At 44.2% G+C, this 26407-nt stretch overlaps 2 protein-coding genes across 2 annotated transcripts; both read right to left on the minus strand.

Annotated features, from left to right (window-relative positions):
- Positions 1-11129: 11129 nt before the first annotated feature.
- Positions 11130-15794, minus strand: LOC147983628 (uncharacterized). Its single transcript, XM_087540799.1, has 12 exons — positions 15731-15794; positions 15577-15644; positions 15291-15470; positions 15114-15216; positions 14794-15041; positions 14464-14667; positions 14294-14386; positions 14111-14215; positions 13153-13980; positions 12822-13061; positions 12675-12732; positions 11130-11521 (listed from the first exon to the last, which is right to left on the minus strand). Exons 1-11 carry the CDS (start codon positions 15792-15794, stop codon positions 12679-12681), a joined length of 2187 nt encoding a protein of 728 aa, XP_087396925.1. The 3' UTR covers positions 11130-11521; positions 12675-12678.
- A 327-nt stretch (positions 15795-16121) lies between these two features.
- On the minus strand, positions 16122-17404 carry LOC147983629 (uncharacterized). Its single transcript, XM_087543045.1, has 2 exons — positions 16806-17404; positions 16122-16718 (listed from the first exon to the last, which is right to left on the minus strand). The coding sequence occupies exons 1-2, from the start codon at positions 17402-17404 to the stop codon at positions 16376-16378; spliced, it is 942 nt and encodes a 313-aa protein (XP_087399171.1). The 3' UTR covers positions 16122-16375.
- Between the last annotated feature and the right edge of the window lie 9003 nt (positions 17405-26407).

The raw sequence follows: 26407 nt of genomic DNA on the forward strand, positions 1-26407 counted from the left end.
AGTATGTAAGGATCCGAGTACTGATTGGTTTACAACGGATTCTTAATACGTAACCACATCGCACGCAGTATGTATTTGTAAGGGTCCGAGTACAATTATTCGTTTACGACGGACTGTTCCTAAACCCTAATACATTACTGGCCGGTTGGGAAAGAAAACAATGCCGTCAGCGTGCGACGGCGAGGACGGCGTAGACCTGATCAGCGACCTCGGCGACGACCTGCTCCTCCGCATCTTCGGCCTCCTGCCCGATGCACGCGACTTTGCTGGATTGGCCGCACTCTCCAGACGGTGGCGCGACCTCTCGACGCGCTCCCGGAATCTACACCTCCGCCCCGTGTACTTCACCGGCACGGACGATGACGACGAGACTTACAAGCGGTTCAGAGCCTCCCTAAAGCGGTTCAACGCCTTCATTGACGCCGTCCTTGAGCGGCGCGTCTGCAGCATCGACACGCTGAAGATGAACGTCCTGCGATGGCCTGGCGGAGTACGGGCGGGCCACTGGTTCCGCCGGGCGATGGAACTGGTGGTGAAATCCCTGCACCTTGACATGTCACTGCCTCTGGAGAGCAGCCCGAGCCACAGGGACTGCAAGGTGCGGCTGCCTCGCTGCACAAGGGCGGCGGAGATAAAGCTATATCTAAACTACGCCACCCTCAAGCTCCCGGCCATGGTCGAGTTCAACGCGCTCACCGACCTGTCCCTCAGTCTCATATCACTCTTGGCAGCGGATCCCTCCTTTTGAAGCTCATTCTCTTGAAGCTGGTCGCGATTGGTGTTAGGCTCTTCGTTATGTTGTCCCTGTCTCCCTAGTACCAGTGTTTGCTTTCTGCCTCTGCGTAGGCTGTGGTGTGGGTTGTGAAACCTTTGATACCTTTGCGGTGAGTTGTTAGTGCTCCAGGGTTTTCGCCCCATGATGGTCGTTTTGATTGCGAGCGACTACAGTAGGTTTCCCTGGAGTGCTTGAGCTCGCCTTTTCCCTTTCCCTGTTTGTCTTTCCTTGGAACTCGGTTGTATTTCCGTTATTTCGATAATGGAAAGGGGATTAGCCCGGCTCAAAAAAAAAAAATATCACTCTCGCGAGGAGACGGCGGCCGCCTCGGCGGCCTCCTGTCGTCGTCGTGCTGCCCGAGGCTGCGGAAGCTTGATCTCTATTATGTGTGCGGGCTGCAGGAGCTGCAGCTCGACGCGAGAGCGCTGGAGATCCTGAAGCTGGGCCAGCTCGCCGACCTGAGGCAGCTGGACTTACACGCCGCGGCTTTCTTCCTTGGACGTCGGTAGCTCGGTGCTGCGCCGTGAGCCCTCCAACTTCACCATCCGGGCGCCGGCGCTGGAGCAGCTGCAGTCCAACCTCATGCCCTATCCACACGAGATCGAGATCCAGTACAGGTTCAACATACAACTGCTGGAAAGTTGCACCTCCGTCCGTCGCCACATCGTCGAGCTTCATGTTCCAGGGGTGCCTACTACTTCCTTTATGTTTATTTATTTATTATAACTTCCTACGATATGATAAGTAGGTTTTTTCCATTCGAACCCAGAACCAAGAAACAGATCGAATTCCACTATTAAAGGATAACTGAACAAACATGCACGAAAAACATCCAACACCACACGTAGTACAAGTCGAATGTTATTTCTCGGGTACTTGGCTTATACTTCCTCCGTTTCTAAATATAAGTTTTTGGGCAGATTTCATTATGGACTGCATACGGAGCAAAATGAATAAATCATACTCTAAAATGCATGTATATACATCCGTATGTGGTCAATAGTGAAATCTCTACAAAGACTTATATTTAGGAACGGAGGGAGTATAAGTGTGTAAGCGAGTACCCTCCACAAAATACACGACAACTACAGGTCCTTCGATTTAGTTCCCTAGAAGTCGAGTCCAGCATAAAAAAGATACACGACTTACAAAAATACTCGACATATTGTGAAAACACCTGACTTGCACGCGTGTGGCTTGGGGAAGCACTTGCCATGTGTCCAACACCACCGTGTTTGACAGCTCTGTGATTGTAGGTCACTGCAAGTTGATTTGATGGTAGTTAATTGGATTAGGAGCCCACCCTGATTAAAAAAATATATTGGGGGGGAGGGGGGGGGGGGGGTGGAGAGGGAGGAGAGTATTTAGGGAAGGGTAAGTATGACCTAAGATCTTTACGTGGGTCTAGTATTATCGCTACAAGTTGGGTGTCTTTCAACGGCAGACTCGCTTAGATATGTTCTTTTCTCTTTTTTTTTAAGAACATCCTCTAGGGTAAGTCCAGTGCACGACAGAATATACTCGGCTTAAACGACTGAATTTTGTGAACTTCTGATTGCATGTTTGCACGTATTAAGAGAAATAGATTAGTGGGTGTTATATATTTAGTCAGTGGAGGAGGCTATGGGCAGCATTGCTTAAATCTTGGTGTTGAGGAGGGCTGGTTAGAGTGAAACTTTTAATATCTAAACTATTCACACACATATTAGGCTTAAATCAAAGGTGTGGGCATGCCCTGCAGCTCCCCTTGTCTCCGCCATTGTATTTAATTGTATAGGATTTGAGTGACACAATAGATCGTTTTGTTTCTAGTGTGACTAGTAGTTGACTTGCTCGTACATGTCTTTCCATGCAGAATATGAACCTAAAAGGAGGAGAAAATGTCATGGTAGAAATACCACCGCTTCCTCATGTGAGAAATCTGAAACTGAATTTTTGGTCACCGGACAACCACATTTTTGGAGCATGTGTATCTAGCATCCTCGCGCGATGCAGAAATCTTCAACACCTCAGCCTAGGCATCGGGAAACTCGTGAGCGCATATAACATTTTTTGTCCTAAATTTTCTCTAAATTAAATAAACTTGATTGGATTCTTAGGTTGATGAGTAATTTCTAACCACATGTACATGTTTCTATGTCGACCTGATTGGATGGACCATCAAAGTACATTAGCCGATGTGACGAGGAGTGCTGCAGATGCGGACGTGGAGGGACCTGGAAGGAGGACAAGATCTCACTGGATCATCTTCACGACGTGGAGTTCAACGGCTTCTCCGGGCAGGGGTGCCACGACATGGCACACTTGTTGCTCCTGAATTCACCAGCGCTCCAGAGGATGACTATGGGTGTTGAGGCATCTGGAGATATCCTATGTGACGACAGTTCAGACGATGAAAGCCCACCGCACCAGAGAACGACCATAGAGACATCGGTGTGGACGCTTCCACGCCCTAGAGGGAAGTGGAGCGCATGTGCCTGGGCTAATGAGGCGAGAGCAGAGTACGAGTGGACGCCAGAGCCATGAACACCCTTTTAAGGCAACCATAAACATTTCGACATCTCACGATTTGTTATCAGTTTTCAAAATTGAAAACTGCGATACAGAACACTAAAGAACCTTTAAAATTCATAGTACGAGTATATGTTCTGATTTTCGTGCCTTCAAAGGTGGTGGGTTTATGGCGCTGGTTTTTTTGGACTTGCTACCTTCATATTCCGTACTTATGATACAATAACCTACAGATGGAGAGTATGTGTCCTCCGCCAATTAAAGTATATACAGCCAGGCGCATCAACCCCCCCCCCCCTCCCCCCTCCCTCAAACGCCCGGGCGGGCGGTCCGGTCAAAAAAAGCAACCTAGATAAACGCTTCAAACCGGCCACAAACGCCTGGGCATGACCGGCACCCTTTATATTCAGCCCAAATATGAGGCGGATGTGGGGTGGCCTAGGCGGGACCAGGCGTGTTTATCACACCGGAATTGACCACGGCTGGCCTAGGCGACTCCACATATATTCTTGGCCATCCACTCCCGGGACCAACCCTAGCCACTCCACTCCACTCCATAGGACTTCTCCGGCATGATGGGCAGTGTATCCTAGTCCGAGTCCTCCCGATCCGTTGACTGGGAACTTATCTCACGTGACCCCGAGGAGGAAATGGCCGTCCGCATCCACGTGGAGAGCCCCCGACAGCAGTCGGACTCACTCCGGCGAGAATCCATCGTGTCCGCCCAAGTGGGGCTTGGATCCGGCGCAAGGCGCGCCTCCACTGGCTCGCCGGAGGCGGTGCGCTCCATTTGGTGTCTGAACATCGTGGCGGAGACGCATCCGCTTCGTTGGCGCGACAATTCGGAGGCCATCGTCCGTGGACCGTCCACTGAGGGTATGGATGGCGTGCCCGCCGTGCGAGGCAGAGGGCATGGGAGGCCTCAGCGGACGTTGCTGAGGCGGAGTGTCACTCTCTGACGCCGCATAAGGTGCTCGGACACTCCTGGCCGCAACCAGGTCATGGTGGACGTGGGTGGTTCCAACCACGACAGGTCCATCATTGATCTCACGTCGACCGACGACAGGCTCCGACGAGGAAGAGTATGGCATGGGAGATGGCGGTATCGTGGGTCCTGTGGGCCGGTTTGTGTCCCATGTCTTACTCTACCCCGCCGGCGATTGGTGCAACACCTCGAGGGGCGCGCCCAGCCGCCGGACATAGACAGGCGGGATCCAGACAAGCTCGGCTTAGAATAGGTTTCACGTTGCTTGTAATTATATGGAGTTCAGGTTATCCGGTTGTGGAAACGGAAAAAAAATTGAGGTATGTCCGGTCATTGTCTGCGAACGTGGCCGAGCGCGTCCGTGGCTGTTTGAGGGTCTAGATTTGGGACGAGACTTGCCTGCTCCCCCGGCGTGTGCCCATCCGTACTTCCGCGTTCGTGGCTTGATTTGATTGGAACAAAATAAGGCCCGGCCCCACCCCTTTAAAATCAGGGGAGATGATTAGATTAGAAAGAAAAGAGAAAAAAAGACAACCGTAGGATGAAGTGGGAGCACGAAAGGGAGCAGGCAAGCCGGATCCCCAGATTTGGTGTATCCCGCTGTAGATGCTCTTAGCCGCCATGAATTTCACGGTGGACCCCACTTACACGGTAATTGTCTCCGCTAAGTCTTCTCTAATAGATGTAGCAAAGCACTTATGTGGGTGCAGCTGTCTGTTTTATTACATGATCATGTAAGCGCAAGTCCGGACATGAATGTTGGACGGGCATTCTAAGATGGATGGCAGGCAGGAGAGAAAAACAGTCGCAAAAAAAACATATTTAGTTGTCGCTCGCTGCGCCCCACGCTCGAACAATCTAGTAGCGCCAATTAACTACTCCCTCTGTCTGAAAATACTTGTCATCAAAATAGATAAAATGAAATGTATCTAGATGTATTTTAGTTGTAGATATATTTTTTTGTCTATTTTAATGACAAGTATTTTCAGACAAAGAAAGTACAACATAAGCAAGCCAAGGTTACACACGAAATATAATGTTCAAGTGACACGCAAATCGACAAAGCAGTTACCCTCGGCCTTTCTATTGACCTGATGTTTGGTTGTCCTAACCGGCCAAAGAAGGGCATGGATAGCGATCATCATTGTCCGTCGCTGATAAATATAGAGGGTAGATACAAACGCAATACAAACAGTGAACAAGTACATAAAACCGGCAATAACCAAAAGCAAGACAATAGTCGAGCCAAAATTTGGTCAACCGATGCGGCAAACACATGGTGATAGATAAAACAAACGAAACACCAACAAGCGAAAAACCACCGATGAAGCTGCGACGATGAGTGTTGCAAAGCGACGAGAAAGGAAGAGGCACCAATGGCCTCGGCATTTCTATTGACCTGATGTTTGGTTGTCCTAACCAGCCAAAGAACGGCATGGATAGCGATCATCCTTGTTTGTCGCTAATAAATATAGAGGATAGATACAAACGCAATATAAACAGTGAACAAGTACATCAAACCGGCAATAACCAAAAGCAAGACAATAGTTGAGCCGAAGTTTGGTCAACCAACACGGCAAACACATGGCGACAGATAAAACAAACGAAACACCAACAAGCAAAAAACCACCGATGAAGCTGCGACGATGAGTGTTGCAAAGCGACGAGAAAGGAAGATGCACCAATGGCCTCGGCATTTCTATTGACCTGATGTTTGGTTGTCCTAACCAGCCAAAGAACGGCATGGATAGCGATCATCCGTTTGTCGCTAATAAATATAGAGGATAGATACAAACGCAATACAACAGTAAACAAGTACATCAAACCGGCAATAACCAAAAGCAAGACAATAGTTGAGCCGAAGTTTGGTCAACCAACACGGCAAACACATGGCGACAGATAAAACAAACGAAACACCAACGAACGAAAAACCATCGATGAAGCTGCGACGATGAGTGTTGCAAAACGAAGAGAAAGGAAGAGCACTGTCCGCCATGGCTGAGGTGCGGCACAAAACAACGAACTTATAAGAGAAATGACCAAAATGCCCACAGAAGAACCTAGAGAAGAAGGCAGCCACCAAGCCCAATCCCAGTCCAAAGACTCGACCCGAAAAGCGGTTGGATACAAAGCACCCACATAGGCCGGACATGCAACTCGCTCATACCCCGAGCCAGGTACACGTACAAGCGCGGCTGGCCGACGCGTGGCCAACAGGGCAACACACTCATACCCGGCACGGCGTTAACGATGCTACCAAGATGGCCCCGCGCGACGAACCAACCTGTAATTGAGATGGTTAGGTGGACAGTGATATTCTCAACCCATCAGTGTTCAAATCCTGGTGCTCGCATTATTTCTGAATTTATTTCAGGATTTCCGACGATGCGCTTTCAGTGGGAGTAGACGTTCCCGTCGACGACGAGGCGCCTACGGTGACTTCGTAAATCTCAAGATGATATGCCGGCTCAGTCTCTCGGAGGTGCTCATAGGGATAGGGTGTGCGTGTGTGCGTTCATATGAATGAGTGTATGCGCGTGTATATGAGCGCTTGTGTCTGTACTGATGCTCAAAAAAAAAGATGGCCCCGTGCGCTAGCCGGCTCTACGGACGCGACACACGATCCGACTGGCACGAGCGAACTAGCAAGACATGGGGTGCACGCGAACCAATCTGTGGTTGGATGGTTAGAGGGACTGTGGTATCTTGGTGCTTACATTTATTTCTGTATTTATTTCAGAATTTTCAGCGATGCGCATTCAATGAGAGAAGACATTTCCGTCAACGACGAGGCGTTTATGATGACTACGTAAATCTTAAGATGATTTGCCGGCTCAATCTTTTGAAAGTACTCATGAAGATAAGATGTATGTGTACATTTATAAAGATGAGTGTATGCGCGTGTATATAAGCGCTTGTGTGATGTTAAAGAAAAAGACAGGGGGTGCACACGCGGACCCAGCTGGACTGTGCCTGGCTATCAGGGCACCACGCGCGTACCTGACACACGGAAAACATCCTCACAAGTTGGCTCCATGCGTGAGCCAGCTCTCCGGGCACGTGCAGGACCGGCTGACACGAGCTAACCAGCCCGGCACGGGGCGTATTGTGCTAACAATGCTGAACCATGCGCGAGCAGGCGCTACGTCGGGACGCAAGTGTTAGCTAGAGCGAGCAAACCAGACCGGAGGATGCCCCTCGCGCAAGCCCGCGAAGGCAGGCGCGACGCATACATCGCGCCAGCCGCCACTGAACAGGGGACGAGACTTGTCTGCTCTCTTTCCGTGTGCCCATCCGTACTTCTGCATAAGTGGCTTGATTTGATTGGAACAAAATAAAGCCCGACTCCATCCTCTTAAAATCAGGGGGGACAATTAGATTAGAAAGAAAAAAGAAAAAAAAGACAGCCGTTGGATGAGGTGGGAGCACGGATGGGAGCACAGGAAAGAAGCAGGCAAGCCGTATCCCTGAACAGGCCTCCTGCATTGGGACGACGCTGACATGCAGGCTTGACTGCACTTTTGCGCGCGAGGCAGCGCACAGGAGGGCCCTCGTGGCCGCGCCTGAAGCTGCCCAATGATAGTAGACCCATGCGGGCCGAGTTGTCCACCCATCATGGACCTCCAGCCAGGCCGTCCGAGCGGCAACCGTCCGGGCAGATCCACACGGAGCTGTCCCGAGAGGCAAACCCTATTTGACGCTCGTTAGCGTCAGAATGTTGTGCTTTCGCGCAGGGAGCCATTGGTTGGGCCGGCCCATGTACGGGATCAACGTTTACCGTTCGATGCGTTCGCTGCCGCTTCCTTCTCTATTCCTTGCGGGTTTTTTTTTCGTTTTTCTTCTACGATTTTTTCTTCCAGTGTTTTCATTGTTTTGCCTGGTTTTCAGTTGTTTTTTTTCCTTTTTTTCTTTTTCTTTTTTGGTTCTTTTTTCTTTTATTTTTCCTTTTTATTTTCTCTTTTTGTTTTTCTCTTTTGTTTTTCTTATCTTTATTGCGCATTATATAAAAAGTTCACCGCATATTACAAAAATCTTCATCATATTAAGAAAATGTTCATCGTATATTATGAAATAGTGCACCTTGCATTCTAAAATTGTTCATCGTGTATTACAAAAATGTTCATAGTATATAATGAAATTGTTCAACATATATTAAAAAAAGTTCATTGTGTATTTAAAATTTGTTCATCATATATAAAAAATTCGTTCAACGTATCCAAAAAAAATGTTCAGTTGTGTATTTAAAAAAATTCAGTGTTTGTTTTAAAAAACTCTCTGTATTCTAAAGTTTGTTCAACGCATATTATAAAAATATTTATTTTAAAAAATAAGATGATTTGCCGCTGCCTTTTATACTTTAAGACAGGCGCTGCAATTTTACGTAGCTAGCTCGGCTGGTTGGCTCGCTTGGATCCAGAATGAGGTCGGCAGTTCGACCCAACTTGTGCGCTTCATTTTCGAATTTTTGCTCGACGCGTGCTTATTGGGCCGGCCCGTTTGCGCTTCGCTTCAGTGAAGCCGCGTCGCTCGGACGCTCACGGGCGGCGTATAGGAGCTCTCGCCCTGAGAGGCCCCCACGAGACACAACCCAAAAACGGACGGCTCGGTGGGTCGCCGAATGTAATGACCGAACTAACCAGCTGGGACAAAGACTCCGAAAGGTGGGTCCCGCCACGCTCTAGCGCTTGGGCATGGGCACGATAAAGACATGCCAATGACGGTGGGCCCCGGGCTGGCATGCAGTCCACCCATCATGGACCGTATAGGTGTGTCGCCGGTGTTCGAGCCGTTCGGCTAGATCGGACGCCTCAAAGCGTCCCTGGAGCGTGGCACTAGCCAATGGACGGCTCGGAGGAGCTCTTCGCCCGTGCAGAGCCAAGGCACAAGTACTCTAGCATCCTTTATAGAAATATAATGTACGCTACTAGGATGGAACAAGTCTTTTCTTCACTCCCTCTCAAACACTCACATCTCCCTCCTTTGTTGCTCAACGCAACAGTAGCCACCCCGACCTCTCCAGAGAGGTGGCGGCATGAAAGGGGGAGGGTGGGATCTGGAAGTTGCTCACTCTCGTCTTTCCCGTCCTCTCCAGTCGTGGGCGCCGCCGTCCTTCCCAAGGTTGAGGTGGAGGGACATCGGCCATTGGCAGAGGTCAGAGGGAGATTCGAACTCCGCACTCCCAGACTAAGACCTCCTTTGGTTCATAGGATAGGAATCATATACGAATAGGAAAATTATAGAAAGTGAGATGACATGCATCTCAATTTCTATAAATAAATAGATGCCATTTGACGCATAGGATAAAAAAAATCCATTGAGTCTAGGCTAATGTTTTTCCTTTGAAATATGAAGGATTGATTCATATTCTATATAGAAATATGAATCCATTCCTACAAATTAAAGGGCTTCAAAGAAATTTTTTCTATAAAGTTTCTATCATTTACAATTCCTACAATATTCCTATGAACCAAAGGAGGCCTAAGGTTTTTTTATACAAACTCCTAAACTAAAGTACGAGCGCCCAACCAACTGGACCACTTTCCTCTTGTGCCTAGTTACGTTCTTCATTACTCTTCAAAAATACAACGCTAAGCAGTGTGAACCTCTTTGTGCTTTTTTGGGAGGGTTTCGTTTGGCTGGTTTTTCTTTCGATTCTCGTTTTTCTTCTTCTTTCCTTTTTCATTTGCCTTCCTTTTTAAAAATTTGTGAACTTCTTTTAAATCATGGACTTTCTTAAACCGCGAACTTCTCATATTTGTGAATATTTTTTAAATGTGTGAACTTTGTTTTACAATTTGTGAACTTTTTTCTATGATTTTTTCTTAAATCTATGAATTTTTTAAAAAAATTGACTATATACTGCAAGGCAACAGCCTCACAGCTCTTTATTCAAAGCATCAAAGGAAAACAAATTCCTGTACAAGTCAATTACATAGGAAAAAAAGAAAGAAGACATGGATACTTACAACCCAAACAGAGTAATAAAACTAACTATGGGAGATTAGAAATCCAAGTCAGAAGGCTATCCCTGTATTTATATTTTATCCTATGAGAGAGCAAGGTTATATCATGAATAAAGTTGTGCCTCCAGGCTTTGAAAGAAGGCCTCTCATTCCTGAAAACCTTGCCATTCCTCAAGATCCAAATATTCCAAGCAGCTATAAAGACCACTTCAGTGAAGAAGATATGCCCAAAATCCTTCCTAGCCTTTACAGCCATGTTATAGGTGGTCATCCCAAGCTGAGGATCCCACTGAATCTGCAAGTAATCCCAAACTCTAACACTGAAATTGCAGGAGAAAAACAAGTGAGCAATATCCTCATGAATGAGATATGGGCATAGAACACAAGAATGATCCTCCACATGCCAATGCCTCCTCTGCAACTTGTCTCTGGTGTTTAAACGATCCCTCAGCAGAAGCCATCCAAACACACTACACCACAACACTGATGCAACGGCATGTAAACTGCCGTGAGAAAACACTTTAAGTGACACTCTATCTGCCGATACAGTATTTCTCCCGGTAGATAGAACTACCACGAGAACGGCTGCCGGGGATTACTTGTCCCGGTAGATAAAATATTCCCGGCAGTCCATCTGCCCTAGTGCATTTATTTGCCGGCAGTTTCTTTTCTCCCGGCAGATTCGGCAAGACACGTGGAACATCAATTACTGGCAGCCAAACTGCCGGCATAAGAGTTTTGACCTGGCAGTTGTTTTGCCAGTATGCAAATTTCGCTACCTAATTGGTCTAGGCGTCCCCTATGTAATATCCATTTAATATGTTCAAGCAATCAGGACATATCACATGTACAGTTTATACATATTTCAATCAAAGTCACATATATGTCTCATCCATACACTTCATTCAAAATAACTTCAGGCCTCATCCAGAACCTTAAAACATCATTGGATGAACATAATTAACAACCATAATATATATATATATATATATATATTTGGAGGTTGTGCCACAAAAGGTACAGTGCATATATGTTTTAAAATGTGCCACACAACCAACAAAATGAAATAGTGCAGCAAGTGGGGAAGTACATGTTTCTGGGTGTGCCACACAACCAAAATGAGCACAGTGGCTTAACAACCAGCAAAAGGAGTGGAGCAAGTGTCCAGGTTTCACAAACTAAACAAGCATATTACATAATCACTCCACCAACTGTTGTAGGTATTCCAAATCTTCAGGAGTTTGAAAATCTTCCAAACCTTCATCGACTTGTGTACCTTTGGGAAACCTGCAACAGATAGGATACTCAATAGGGAGCTCTTGTTTCAGAATTTAAATTAACATTCAAGTTGACATGCTACAGTTTAACTCAAGTTAAATTTACAAAGACCTGGAGAGTAGTCATTTTTTGCATCTCAAGGAGTAATATGACACATGTACAAAAGAATACACCATAGTACAAAGTGGCAACTTTTTGACAAATAAAACTATGCGCCTATGCCTCGTCTAGTATACAGGCAGTGGTGGAGCGTGACAAGCTATCAAGGGGGGGGGGGGGGGGGATTTTTAAATTGGCAGAAAAATATGCATAAAAACATATACGAATGACATGAATTTATAAGGTAATCGAACATATGGCAGTCGTCGATTTGTTGTCTTGGCAGTTGCACTCAACAACGCAAGACATTCATGGATATGCAACGGCAAAGCGGCCGGTGAATCAATCTAATGCCAAGAGATGCAGCAAACAACCGACACTTACCTAATAAAAATGCAAGCAAGTGTACGATGCAGATGAAGCAACAAGCAGGAAGCTGCTCATACAACAATCGACTAAGCTGCTTGTAGTAGCTAGCTTGCTAGCTAGCTTTGTACATACAGAGTATGTCTATACCTTTCAGTTAATGGATCTAATGCTCAAAAACTAACATAGATAATAATTAAATTGGCAAGGGACGGTTGACGAATGGGCTGGACTAAAACGCTTAGTAATTAGTAACAAAATACAATTTTGGAAGGGGGGTCATGACCCCCTTTGGCCTCCACGAGGCTCCACCAGTGTATACAGGAACACAAATATTGCTCATGTACATCCAAGTAGGAGCGAACAAGGCATCAAGGAATCAATATTTCAATAGGAAATCAGCAAAATAGTCTGATACAGTAGTGGAACTTGGTGACTTAACATGCAATTCAGAAATAGTAAATTTTCAGCAGGAGATTCAGAATTGGACTGGCATTTAAGAACAAATCAAGAACTTTGTCAAACTAAATACTCTTTTCAATGGACATGTAAAAGCATCCACTAACATGCATACACAGGACATGCAAGAACAACATCCAATAAAAGTCTCCATCGGCCCAGTCACATAGATCAGGCAATTAACAATGCAGCAAGTCAACATCACCCACATAGCAGCCAAGAGAAACATGTATATTACCTCCTCAGCCTGCTTGTGGTCGCATTCCTGCTTTTTCCATAGACTTGTCCACTTCCAACTGCATACATAGAAGCAAAGCTTTTTCAGCAATCAACCATCATAGTCATTGGTAAGTTCAATCATAAGAAAATAAGAACAAAAGCTCACATGCTTGTTTGGCCACGTGATACATCGCCCTTGAACTTGCCCCATGGTGGTCATGTTCCCAACACCACGAGGTAGTATAGCATCCCTTTTTATTACATAGTTCACGGCAACCTCACAATATTCAGAGCCAAGCTCCTGACCACCTACCACCTTTCTACGATCAATTGATAGAATGGTTGCTTTTGCCACTGGGATACTATGATCTCGATAAACATTGTACAAGATCACATCCTTTCCTTTCTGAGTAAGCATGAAAAAGAACTCAGATAAGCATAAGTGTCTTTGTCTAAACAAGAAAGAGCAACAAAATATAAACAAAGTACCACCTGACCTGCTGGTTTTTTTGTGTGATTGCAACTTCCTTGCTTGTTGCCATCTTGTGGCGATGAAGTGCCACATCCTTACTTTGTTGTGTGAGACCTGTTGCCTTCTTCTTTTGCAAAATGGTTGATTCCTTCTCTTGCAGCACCTCATGTAGAGCGGTACGAGAAAGTACAAAGTTTTTCTGAGTGGGTGCTGTTAACTTCTTTTGCAAGAGTGCTTCTTGAGCCTTCTTATGCAAAATGGTTGCTTCTTTCTCTTGCCGCACCTCATGGCTGCGGGTGGCAGATTCTGCACTCTCTTCATGCTCATACTCCCCTTCATGTTCATACCCTCCTTCCTGTCCATATCCACCTCCATATCCTCCTTCATATCCATCTTCATGTCGATATCCACCTCCATGGCCACCTCCATATCCACCTTCATATCCACCTTCATGTCGATATCCATATCCATATCCAGAGTGAGACAAGTCATAGTCTGGATTGAACTGAATATTTTGCTGCACATTTGATTGTAACAGTCTCCTCATTTGTTGAAGTTCATCCTTCAGAGTTGTAACTACTGTTTGGAAATTATGCTCCATTTTATCTACACGCTCAACAAGAATTGCATTTGATTGTCGAGCTTCTTTTGCTTCTTCCTCGGCCATTTGAAGCTTCGTGGATTTCAGCTTTCTAGTACCCGGCATGCCCAAACCTGCAGCACTTAGTCCTAGACCTATACACCTCACATACCCATTCCTCTCCTTTCCCGCGACATGCGAGAAGAGGTCACCTTGCTTGATGCTTTTTTCTAAAAGTTCTGGATGCTCATTTGACTTGTCTTCTATCTTTTTCTACAAGACAGAATATATGATCCATGAACACATCAACAACATAGTGTCTACTAAAGACTATAACTCCAATGTTCTAGAGAAAAAACTAACTAGTACAAAGCCTAAAGATTGTTGCAACTCAAATACTTACAAACATATTTGCTGCAGCCACACTTGAAGGGGCACCAGTCTTCTTGCACGTGTGTGTTTCTATAAACAGTTCATGTCTCTGAGGGGGGTATCCATTCTTCTTATGCTACATTCATTTTCTTATAATTAGTTCATAACAATCAAGAAACGGTGCAAAATAGAGTTATGTAAGATCATTATATACCATTTCGTGAGAAACACGGGCATGACTTTTGCTGCCTGATGTATGCAATAATTCCATCTCCATTCGATTTTTTCTTCCTTGCTCGCTACGTTGCTACAAATATTGATTCAATGAATTGTAAATTAGAGCAAAACTGCAGCAAACTACACATATATTTTCTTACAGCGTACCTTCCCTGCTTCAGTTTTCGAAAAAGCAACAAGCTCTTTCCAATCAGTTGGGCTAACTCTGTTATCTGGGAAAACTTGAAGTTCCTCATCGGTCATCTTCTCATCAAAATGCAAAGTCTTCAACTTAGATTTGAAATCCCTCCATTTCTTCGCAACGCTTCCCATTACCCAATCCTTCAGTTTGTCATCCACAACATAGTACATCTGCTTTCAAGCAAGTGTAAATGGAGAGTGTAAGGTGATATATTAGATAAAGGGGAAAGTTATACTACAAGTCATCTAGAGATAAAGGGGCAAGTTATAGCAGAAATCATAGATTATAGATTATACCTTTAAGGTTTTCCACAAATGATTTTTCTGCTCAACATCAACCTTTCTCCAGTCATTATGCCCAAGAGATATTTTACTTTTCACAAGTGTGGAGATGAAGTTTGAAAACTCCGATGCATTTTCCCCAATTGGTTGTCCATCACCATTGTACTCCACACGGATTGGTGGGACTGTCCCCAATCTATCATACACATTGTGCATTCTAGTGCATTTTTCCCCTTCTTCCCCTTCGTTTCTTGAACCAACTCATGGTCTAAACATGGAAAATAGTTAGTAGGCTATATATCATCCTTTAACTAACATGGAAAATAGCTATGTACCTTCATGCTCTTCAATGTTATCACTTGGCATGTCATCAACATCTCTAGTCATTTGGGACCTAAGAACTCGAGTTACTTCAACAGCAGGCTTTTCTACGGTGCTCTACACATAACGAAACAAGATATGTAAAACTGAAGTAATAGATGCAATAACCAAATAGAAACATGTTATATCACCTTCTTTCTTTTAGTTTGGCGCTGACTGGCTTTGCCTCCAGAAACTTCGTTAGCATCTGCAAATCTGAAAGACCCAAATCGTGCAAAATCCTCACTGTTTCTTGCTTTAAGATTCGCTAGCCTCTCTTCCTCTCGTGCTTCAGCATTGTCTTCGTCTCTTTCTTTTTCCATTTTTTTTTCCTGAAAAGAAATTTTATAGCACATTAGAATTGACACATTGGATATCAAGTATATAAGCATGTAACTGAAAAATTTAAGGAAAAAGCACACACTTTGGTTGCTGAACTGCAGGAACAAGTGTTCCATCTATATCCATCCTACTACGAGGTATATTTCTAACATCAACACTAAGATCTACATTGGCATCCAGATCAGCAATTGACACAATAGGTGCATCATGGTGGTCAAAATCTTCATCTCCCACTTCAAACATATCATACAGGTCTCGTGGATGAGGAAAGCTTCTAACAGAATACCAATCTTTATCAAGCTTATCTTGCACATAGTACACTTGGGTTGCTTGAGATGCCAAAATGAAAGGTTCATCAGACTTGAGTAAATGCGTGAAGTTCACACGTGTGACACCAAGATCATCGACTTGAACCCACTTGTCTTGTGCACTGTTGTCAACCCAATCACATTTGAAAAGCACAATACTTCCTTTGTTGTTATAATTTAACTCAAGGATTTCAGTTATCACACCATAATATATTTTATTGCTGACCATAAGATTTTCATTATCTTCGCTTGTGGAAGACAAAATCTGAGATACAAGAGCAACCCCGCTGCTTTGGGTAGGTCTACCCTGATCATACGAATTTGTGTGGAAATTGTACCCATCTATGGTATAACTATTACACTTCCTTGCAGCTAAGAAGGGCCCGTTAGCTAAAGTCTGAATCTCTTCAGAAATATCTTCACCACTCGCAATTAGTTGTGCCACATGGAGCTTAAACCACTCATGGAATTTCTCATGGCAAATGCGAATAATCTCTAAGTTATTCCCGTGGCCAATCGAAGTTAAATAGGCATCATACTTGCTGCAGGAGTTAAGTATGCAAATTCAGCAATATGACAAATATCGTTCATAGGCTCAAATGATAGAAATTCTTAGAAATAAAATACCTCAAATATGAATCTATGTTATCATAATTAAACAAAACATATCGATGTGCTTGCAGCCATGACTTGTGATCTAAGGTCACTATATGTTTTCCAGCCAAAAATCGACCCTTGTTGGTAAAAAATGGCATAGTAGATACATTGGTCTCAGGGGCGTCATTTCTGCATTTTCTGTTAAATCTAGTCTCACATCCATGTAAATAACGGGAGCAGAATGTAAGGCTCTCATCAAACACATAGCCCTCTGCAATTGACCCCTCGGGGTGGCTCTTGGTACGAACAAACCCCTTTAGCTTCATATTATACCTATATAGTATATAGGTAACATATATCAGATTATTTTGAAGAGTAAGAAACCATATGATACCAAGAAAATAGGTTTATAGGGATGACCTTTCTACTGGGTACATGTTGCTGTACTTTACTGGGCCCCCTAGCCTCACTTGGGTTGGAAGATGAACCATCAAGTGAACCATAAGATCAAAAAATGATGGCAGAAATATGGCCTCAAGAATGCTCAAGGTCTCAGCTATTTCTCCCTCTAGCTTCTCCATGTCACTTATGCTAATGACAGGAGAATATATTTGCTTGAAGAATCTGCTGACGCGAACGAAGGCAACACCGACTTCCTTTGGCAATGTGTTCCGAACAGCTAGCGGAAGCAATTGCTGCAAAAGAATGTGATTGTCATGGCTCTTCAGCCCAACGATCTTTTTCTGCTTCACAAGGACATTCCGGCGTATATCAGATGCACAACCATCAGGGAACCTAGCTTCCTTACAAATTTCGCAAAACAGTTTCTTCTTTTCATTGTCCATTGCATAGGGTGTAGCAGGCAAATCAAATTGTTCACCTACTGGGACAGGTTGGAGAGCTTTTCTTATTCCAAGATGCTCTAGATCTCTACGAGAGCTATAATTATCTTTTGATTTTCGATCCATGCATAGAAGTGTGTTAATTATATTTTCACATACATTCTTTTCAATGTGCATTGCATCAAGATTATGAGGTTGCAGCAAGTCTTTCCAGTATCTCAACCTAAACCATATGGATTTTCTTTTCCGAACCATTGGTGGTTCGCCAACCTTGCGCTTCTTGGTGGTTGTTTTCCCGGAAGGGTCCTTTCCAAAAACAGCCTTCATATTTACAGTGAGGGCCAAAACTTCCTCTCCAGTAAGTGGTACAGGTGCTATCCCTAATTCCACACCATCAAAGGATTCTTCATCAAATCTGTATGTTGGGTTTCGTAGTAATTTCAAAAAATTTCCTACGCACACGCAAGATCATGGTGATGCATAGCAACGAGAGGGGAGAGTGTTGTCTATGTACCCACGCAGACCGACCGCGGAAGCGTTGACACAACATAGAGGAAGTAGTCGTACGTCTTCACGATCCAACCGATCAAGCACCGAAACTACGGCACCTCCGAGTTCGAGCACACGTTCAGCTCGATGACGATCCCCGGACTCCGATCCAGCAAAGTGTCGGGGAAGAATTCCGTCAGCACGACGGCGTGGTGACGATCTTGATGCACTACAGCAGCAGGGCTTCGCCTAAACTCCGCTACAGTATTATCGAGGAATATGGTGGCTGGGGGCACCGCACACGGCTAAGGAATAGATCACGTGGATCAACTTGTGTGTTCTAGGGTGCCTCTACCTCAGTATATAAAGGACTAGAGGGGGGGAGGCTGGCCGGCCACAGGAGGCGCGCCAGGAGAGTCCTACTCCCTCTGGGAGTAGGATTCCCCCCCCCCCCCCAATCCTAGTTGGAATAGGATTCCTTGAGGGGGGAAAGAGAGAGAGGGGGCCGGCCACCTCTCCTAGTCCTAATAGGACTAGGGGAAGGGGGGAGGTGCACAGCCACCTTGGGCTGCCCCTTTCTCCTTTCCACTAAAGCCCACTAAGGCCCATATAGCTCCCGGGGGGGTTCCGGTAACCTCCCGGTACTCCGGTAAAATCCCGATTTCACCCGGAACACTTCCGATATCCAAATATAGGCTTCCAATATATCAATCTTTACATCTCGACCATTTCGAGACTCCTCGTCATGTCCCCGATCTCATCCGGGACTCCGAACTCCTTCGGTACATCAAAACTCATAAACTCATAATATAACTGTCATCGAAACCTTAAGCGTGCGGACCCTACGGGTTCGAGAACAATGTAGACATGACCGAGACACGCCTCCGTTCAATAACCAATAGCGGGACCTGGATGCCCATATTGGCTCCTACATATTCTACGAAGATCTTTATCGGTCAGACCGCATAACAACATACGTTGTTCCCTTTGTCATCGGTATGTTACTTGCCCGAGATTCGATCGTCGGTATCCAATACCTAGTTCAATCTCGTTACCGGCAAGTCTCTTTACTCGTTCTGTAATACATCATCTCGCAACTAACTCATTAGTTGCAATGCTTGCAAGGCTTATGTGATGTGCATTACCGAGAGGGCCCGGAGATACCTCTCCGACAATCGGAGTGACAAATCCTAATCTCGAAATACGCCAACCCAACATCTACCTTTGGAGACACCTGTAATGCTCCTTTATAATCAGCCAGTTACGTTGTGACGTTTGGTAGCACCCAAAGTGTTCCTCCGGCAAACGGGAGTTGCATAATCTCATAGTTATAGGAACATGTATAAGTCATGAAGAAAGCAATAGCAACATACTAAACGATCGGGTGCTAAGCTAATGGAATGGGTCATGTCAATCAGATCATTCAACTAATGATGTGATCTCGTTAATCAAATAACAACTCTTTTTTCATGGTTAGGAAACATAACCATCTTTGATTAACGAGCTAGTCAAGTAGAGGCATACTAGTGACACTCTGTTTGTCTATGTATTCACACATGTATTATGTTTCCGGTTAATACAATTCTAGCATGAATAATAAACATTTATCATGATATAAGGAAATAAATAATAACTTTATTATTGCCTCTAGGGCATATTTCCTTCAGTCTCCCACTTGCACTAGAGTCAATAATCTAGATCACATCACCATGTGATTAACATCGATAGTTCACATCATCATGTGATTAACACCCATAGTTCACATCACCATGTGACCAACACCCAAAGGGTTTACTAGATTCAGTAATCTAGTTCGCATCGCTATGTGATTAACACCCAAAGAGTACTAAGGTGTGATCATGTTTTGCTTGTGAGAGAATCTTAGTCAACGGGTCTGCCATATTCAGATCCACATGTATTTTACAAATTTCTATGTCAACAATGCTCTGCATGGAGCTACTCTAGCTAATTGCCCCCACTTTCAATATGTATCTAGACCGAGACTTAGAGTCATCTAGATTAGTGTCAAAACTTGCATCGGCGTAACCCTTTACGACAAACCTTTTTGTCACGTCCATAATCGAGAAACATATCCTTATTTCACTAAGGATAATTCTGACCGCTGTCCAGTGATCTACTCCTAGATCACTATTGTACTCCCTTGCCAAATCAGTGCAGAGTATACAATAGATCTGGTATACAGCATGACATACTTTATAGAACCTATGGCCAAGGCATAGGGAATGACTTTCATTCTCTTTCTATCTTCTGCCGTGGTCGGGCTTTAAGTCTTACTCAACTTCACACCTTGTAATACAGGCAAGAACTCTTTCTTCGACTGCTCCATTTTGAACTACTTCAAAATCTTGTCAAGGTATGTACTCATTGAAAAAACTTATCAAGCGTCTTGATCTATCTCTATAGATCTTGGAGCTCAATATGTAAGCAGCTTCACCGAAGTCTTTCTTTGAAAAAAAACCCTTTCAAACACTCCTTTATGCTTTACAGAATAATTCTATATTATTTCCGATCAACAATATGTCATTCACATATACTTATCAGAAATGCTGTAGTGCTCCCACTCACTTTCTTGTAAATACAGGCTTCACCGCAAGTCTGTATAAAACTATATGCTTTGATCAACTCATCAAAGCGTATATTCCAACTCCAAGATGCTTGCACCAGTCCACAGATGGATCGCTGGAGCTTGCACACTTTGTTAGCTCCCTTTGGATCGACAAAACCTTCTGGTTGCATCATATACAACTCTTCTTCCAGAAATCCATTCAGGAATGCAGTTTTGACATCCATCTGCCAAATTTCATAATCATAAAATGCGGCAATTGCTAACATGATTTGGACAGACTTAAGCATCTCTACGGGTGAGAAGGTCTCATCGTAGTCAACCCCTTGAACTTGTCGAAAACCTTTTGCGACAACTCGAGCTTTGTAGACAGTAACATTACCGTCAGCGTCAGTCTTCTTCTTGAAGATCCATTTATTCTCAATTGCTTGCCGATCATCGGGCAAGTCAACCAAAGTTCATACTTTGTTCTCATACATGGATCCCATCTCAGATTTCATGGCTTCAAGACATTTTGCGGAATCTGGGCTCACCATCGCTTCTTCATAGTTCGTAGGTTCATCATGATCTAGTAGCATGACTTCCAGAATAGGATTACCGTACCACTCTGGTGCGGATCTCACTCTTGTTGATCTACGAGGTTCAGTAGTATCTTGATTTGAAGTTTCATGATCATTATCATTAGCTTTCTCACTAACTGGTGTAGGTGTCACTGGAACAGTTTTCTGTGATGTACTACTTTCCAGTAAGGGAGCAGGTACAGTTACCTCGTCAAGTTCTACTTTCCTCCCACTCACTTCTTTCAAGAGAAACTCCTTTTCCAGAAAGTTTCCGAATTTAGCAACAAAAGTCTTACCTTCGGATCTGTGATAGAAGGTGTATCCAATAGTTTCCTTTGGATATCCTATGAAGACACATTTCTCCGATTTGGGTTCGAGCTTATCAGGTTGAAGCTTTTTCACATAAGCATCGCAGCCCCAAACTTTCAGAAACAACAACTTTGGTTTCTTGCCAAACCACAGTTCATAAGGCATCGTCTCAACGGATTTTGATGGTGCCCTTTTAACGTGAATGCAACTGTCTTTAATGCATAACCCCAAAACGATAGTGGTAGATCGGTAAGAAACATCATAGATCGCACCGTATCTAATAAAGTATGGTTATGACGTTCGGACACACCATTACATTGTGGTGTTCCAGGTGGCATGAGTAGTGAAACTATTTCACATTGTTTTTAACTGAAGGCCAAACTCGTAACTCAAACACTCTTCTCTACGATCAGATCGTAGAAACTTCATTTTCTTGTTACGATGATTTTTCACTTCACTCTGAAATTCTTTGAACTTTTCAAATGTTTCAGACTTATGTTTCATCAAGTAGATATACTCATATCTGCTCAAATCATCTGTGAAGATCAGAAAATAATGATACCTGTCGCGAGCCTCAATATTCATCGGACCACATACATCAGTATGTATGATTTCCAACAAATCTGTTGCTCGCTCCATTGTTCCGAAGAACAGAGTCTTAGTCATCTTGCCCATGAGGCATGGTTCGCAAGCATCAACTGATTCATAATCAAGTGATTCCAAAAGCCCATCAGCATGGAGTTTCTTCATGCGCTTTACACCAATATGACCTAAACAGCAGTGCTACAAATAAGTTGCACTATCATTATTAACTTTGCATCTTTTGGTTTCAATATTATGATTATGTGTATCACTACGATCGAGATCCAACGAACTATTTTCATTGGGTGTGTAACCATATAAGGTTTTATTCATATAAACAGAACAACAATTTATTCTCTTACTTAAATGAATAACCGTATTACAATAAACATGATCAAATCATATTCATGCTCAACGCAAACACCAAATAACACTTATTTAGGTTCAACACTAATCCCGAAATTATAGGGAGTGTACGATGATGATTATATCAATCTTGGAACCACTTCCAACACACATCGTCACTTTACCCTTAACTAGTCTCGGTTTATTCTGCAACTCCCGTTTCGAGTTACTAATCTTAGCAACTGAACTAGTATCAAATACTGAGGGTTTGCTATAAACACTAGTAAAGTACACATCAACAACATGTATATCAAATATACTTATGTTCACTTTGCCATCCTTCTTATTCGCCAATCACTTGGGGTAGTTCCGCTTCCAGTGACCAGTCCCTTTGCAGTAGAAGCACTTAGTCTCAGGCTTAGGACCAGACTTGGGCTTCTTCACTTGAGCAGCAACTTGCTTGTTGTTCTTCTTGAAGTTCCCCTTCTTCCTTCTGCCCTTTTCTTGAAACTAGTGATCTTTTCAACCATCAACACTTGATGTTTTCTTGATTTCTACCTACGTTGATTTCAGCATCACGAAGAGCTTGGGAGTTGTTTCCGTTATCCCTTGCATATTATAGTTCATCACGAAGTTCTACTAACTTGGTGATGGTGACTAGAGAATTCTGTCAATCACTATTTTATCTAGAAGATTAACTCCCACTTGATTCAAGCGATTGTAGTACCCAGACAATCTGAGCACATGCTCACTAGTTGAGCGATTCTCCTCCATCTTTTAGCTATAGAACTTGTTGGAGACTTCATATCTCTCAACTTGGGTATTTGCTTGAAATATTAACTTCAACTCCTGGAACATCTCATATGGTCCATGACGTTCAAAACGTCTTTGAAGTCCCGATTCTAAGCCGTTAAGCATGGTGCACTTAAACTATCAAGTAGTCATCATATTGAGCTAGCCAAACGTTCATAACGTCTGCATCTGCTCCTGCAATAGGTCTGTCACCTAGCAGTGCATCAAGGACATAATTCTTCTGTGCAGCAATGAGGATAAACCTCAGATCACGGATCCAATCCGCATCATTGCTACTAACATCTTTCAACACAATTTTCTCTAGGAACATATCAAAATAAACATATGAAAGCAACAACGCGAGCTATTGATCTACAACATAGATATGCTAATACTACCAGGACTAAGTTCATGATAAATTTAAGTTCAATTAATCATATTACTTAAGAACTCCCACTTAGATAGACATCCCTCTAATCCTCTAAGTGATCACGTGATCCAAATCAACTAAACCATGTCCGATCATCACGTGAGATGAAGTAGTTTCATCGGTGAACATCGTTATGTTGATCATATCTACTATATGATTCACGCTCGACCTTTCGGTCTCCGTGTTCCGAGGCCATATCTGTATATGCTTGGCTCGTCAAGTATAACCTGAGTATTCCGCGTGTGCAACTGTTTTGCACCCGTTGTATTTGAACGTAGAACCTATCACACCCGATCATCACGTGGTGTCTCAGCACGAAGAACTTTCGCAACGGTGCATACTCAGGGAGAACACTTCTTGATAATTTAGTGAGAGATCATCTTATAATGCTACCGTCGATCAAAGCAAGATAAGATGCATAAAAGGATAAACATCACATGCAATCAATATAAGTGATATGATATGGCCATCATCATCTTGTGCTTGTGATCTCCATCTCCGAAGCACCGTCGTGATCACCATCGTCACCGGCGCGACACCTTGATCTCCATCGTAGCATCGTTGTCGTCTCGCCAATCTTATGCTTCCACGACTATCACTACCGTTTAGTAATAAAGTAAAGCATTACATCGCGATTGCATTGCATACAATAAAACGACAACCATATGGCTCCTGCCAGTTGCCGATAACTCGGTTACAAAACATGATCATCTCATACAATAAAATTCAGCATCATGTCTTGACCATATCACATCACAACATGCCCTGCAAAAACAAGTTAGACGTCCTCTACTTTGTTGTTGCAAGTTTTACGTGGCTGCTGCGGGCTTAAGTAAGAACCAATCTCACCTACGCATCAAAACCACAACGATAGTTTGTCAAATAGATTCCGTTTTAACCTTCGCAAGGACCGGGCGTAGCCATACTTGGTTCAACTAAAGTTGGAGAGACAGTCGCCCGCAAGCCACCTATGTGCAAAGCACGTCGGGGGAACCGGTCTCGCGTAAGCGTACGCGTAATGTTGGTCCGGGTTGTCTCGTCCAACAATGCCGCCGAACCAAAGTATGACATGCTGGTAGGCAGTATGACTTATATCGCCCACAACTCACTTGTGTTCTACTCGTGCATATAACATCAACATAAATAACCTAGGCTCGGATGCCACTGTTGGGTTTCATAGTAATTTCAAAAAATATCCTACGCACACGCAAGATCATGGTGATGCATAGCAACGAGAGGGGAGAGTGTTGTCTACGTACCCACGCAGACCGACTGCGGAAGCGTTGACACAACGTAGAGGAAGTAGTGGTACGTCTTCGCGATCCAACCGATCAAGCACCGAAACTACGGCACCTCCGAGTTCGAGCACACGTTCAGCTCGATGACGATCCCCGGACTCCGATCCAGCAAAGTGTCGGGGAAGAATTCCGTCAGCATGACGGCGTGGTGACGATCTTGATGCACTACAGCAGCAGGGCTTCGCCTAAACTCCGCTACAGTATTATCGAGGAATATGGTGGCTGGGGGCAAAGCACACGGCTAAGGAATAGATCACGTGGATCAACTTGTGTGTTCTAGGGTGCCTCTACCTCAGTATATAAAGGACTAGAGGGGGGAGGCTGGCCGGCCACAGGAGGCGCGCCAGGAGAGTCCTACTCCCTCTGGGAGTAGGATCCCCCCTCCCCCAATCCTAGTTGGAATAGGATTCCTTGAGGGGGGAAAGAGAGAGAGGGGGCCGGCCACCTCTCCTAGTCCTAATAGGACTAGGGGAAGGGGGGAGGCGCACAGCCACCTTGGGCTGCCCCTTTCTCCTTTCCACTAAAGCCCACTAAGGCCCATATAGCTCCCGAGGGGGGGGGTTCCGGTAACCTCCCGGTACTCCGGTAAAATCCCGATTTCACCCGGAACACTTCCGATATCCAAACATAGGCTTCCAATATATCAATCTTTACGTCTCGACCATTTCGAGACTCTTCGTCATGTCCCCGATCTCATCCGGGACTCCGAACTCCTTCGATACATCAAAACTCATAAACTCATAATATAACTGTCATCGAAACCTTAAGCGTGCGGACCCTACGGGTTCGAGAACAATGTAGACATGACCGAGACACGTCTCCAGTCAATAACCAATAGCGGGACCTGGATGCCCATATTGGCTCCTACATATTCTACGAAGATCTTTATCGGTCAGACCGCATAACAACATACGTTGTTCCCTTTTTCATCGGTATGTTACTTGCCCGAGATTCGATCGTCGGTATCCAATACCTAGTTCAATCTCGTTACCGGCAAGTCTCTTTACTCGTTCTGTAATACATCATCTCGCAACTAACTCATTAGTTGCAATGCTTTCAAGGCTTATGTGATGTGCATTACCGAGAGGGCCCAGAGATACCTCTCCGACAATCGGAGTGACAAATCCTAATCTCGAAATACGCCAACCCAACATCTACCTTTGGAGACACCTGTAATGCTCCTTTATAATCACCCAGTTACGTTGTGACGTTTGGTAGCACCCAAAGTGTTCCTCCGGCAAACGGGAGTTGCATAATCTCATAGTTATAGGAACATGTATAAGTCATGAAGAAAGCAATAGCAACATACTAAATGATCGGGTGCTAAGCTAATGGAATGGGTCATGTCAATCAGATCATTCAACTAATGATGTGATCTCGTTAATCAAATAACAACTCTTTGTTCATGGTTAGGAAACGTAACCATCTTTGATTAACGAGCTAGTCAAGTAGAGGCATACTAGTGACACTCTGTTTGTCTATGTATTCACACATGTATTATGTTTCCGGTTAATACAATTCTAGCATGAATAATAAACATTTATCATGATATAAGGAAATAAATAATAACTTTATTATTGCCTCTAGGGCATATTTCCTTCACTGTATTCATGGTTAGGATCAAGAAACCTTCGATGACCCATATAGCAAAATTTCTTGCCTTCCTTCAACCGAAGAGAGCAAGTACGTGAGCCACACAATGGGAAGCCAAATTCACCAGAGGTTACAATCCCGGATAGAGTGCATAAGCCTAGGAGGTCTGATGTAGTTGACAATACAGCAGCATGCAGG

This window comes from Triticum urartu, chromosome 2A (assembly GCF_056163025.1).
Source record: "Triticum urartu cultivar PI428250 chromosome 2A, HENAU_Tu73, whole genome shotgun sequence".
Classification (NCBI taxonomy): domain Eukaryota; kingdom Viridiplantae; phylum Streptophyta; class Magnoliopsida; order Poales; family Poaceae; genus Triticum; species Triticum urartu.

What these genes read in the sequence shown, in the direction of transcription:
- LOC147983628 (XM_087540799.1), bottom strand. Translation starts at nt 15,794, where the DNA reads ATGTGCAAGATAAGCTTGATAAAGATTGGTATTCTGTTAGAAGCTTTC. An exon ending in TGGCTGCAGCAAATATGTTT is followed by an intron (nt 13,981 to 14,110) that starts GTAAGTATTTGA and finishes TCTGTCTTGTAG; the next exon opens with AAAAAGATAGAAGACAAGTC. An exon ending in TCACACAAAAAAACCAGCAG is followed by an intron (nt 13,062 to 13,152) that starts GTCAGGTGGTAC and finishes ATGCTTACTCAG; the next exon opens with AAAGGAAAGGATGTGATCTT.
- LOC147983629 (XM_087543045.1), bottom strand. Translation starts at nt 17,404, where the DNA reads ATGCACATTGAAAAGAATGTATGTGAAAATATAATTAACACACTTCTA. An exon ending in AACATGTACCCAGTAGAAAG is followed by an intron (nt 16,719 to 16,805) that starts GTCATCCCTATA and finishes TATACTATATAG; the next exon opens with GTATAATATGAAGCTAAAGG.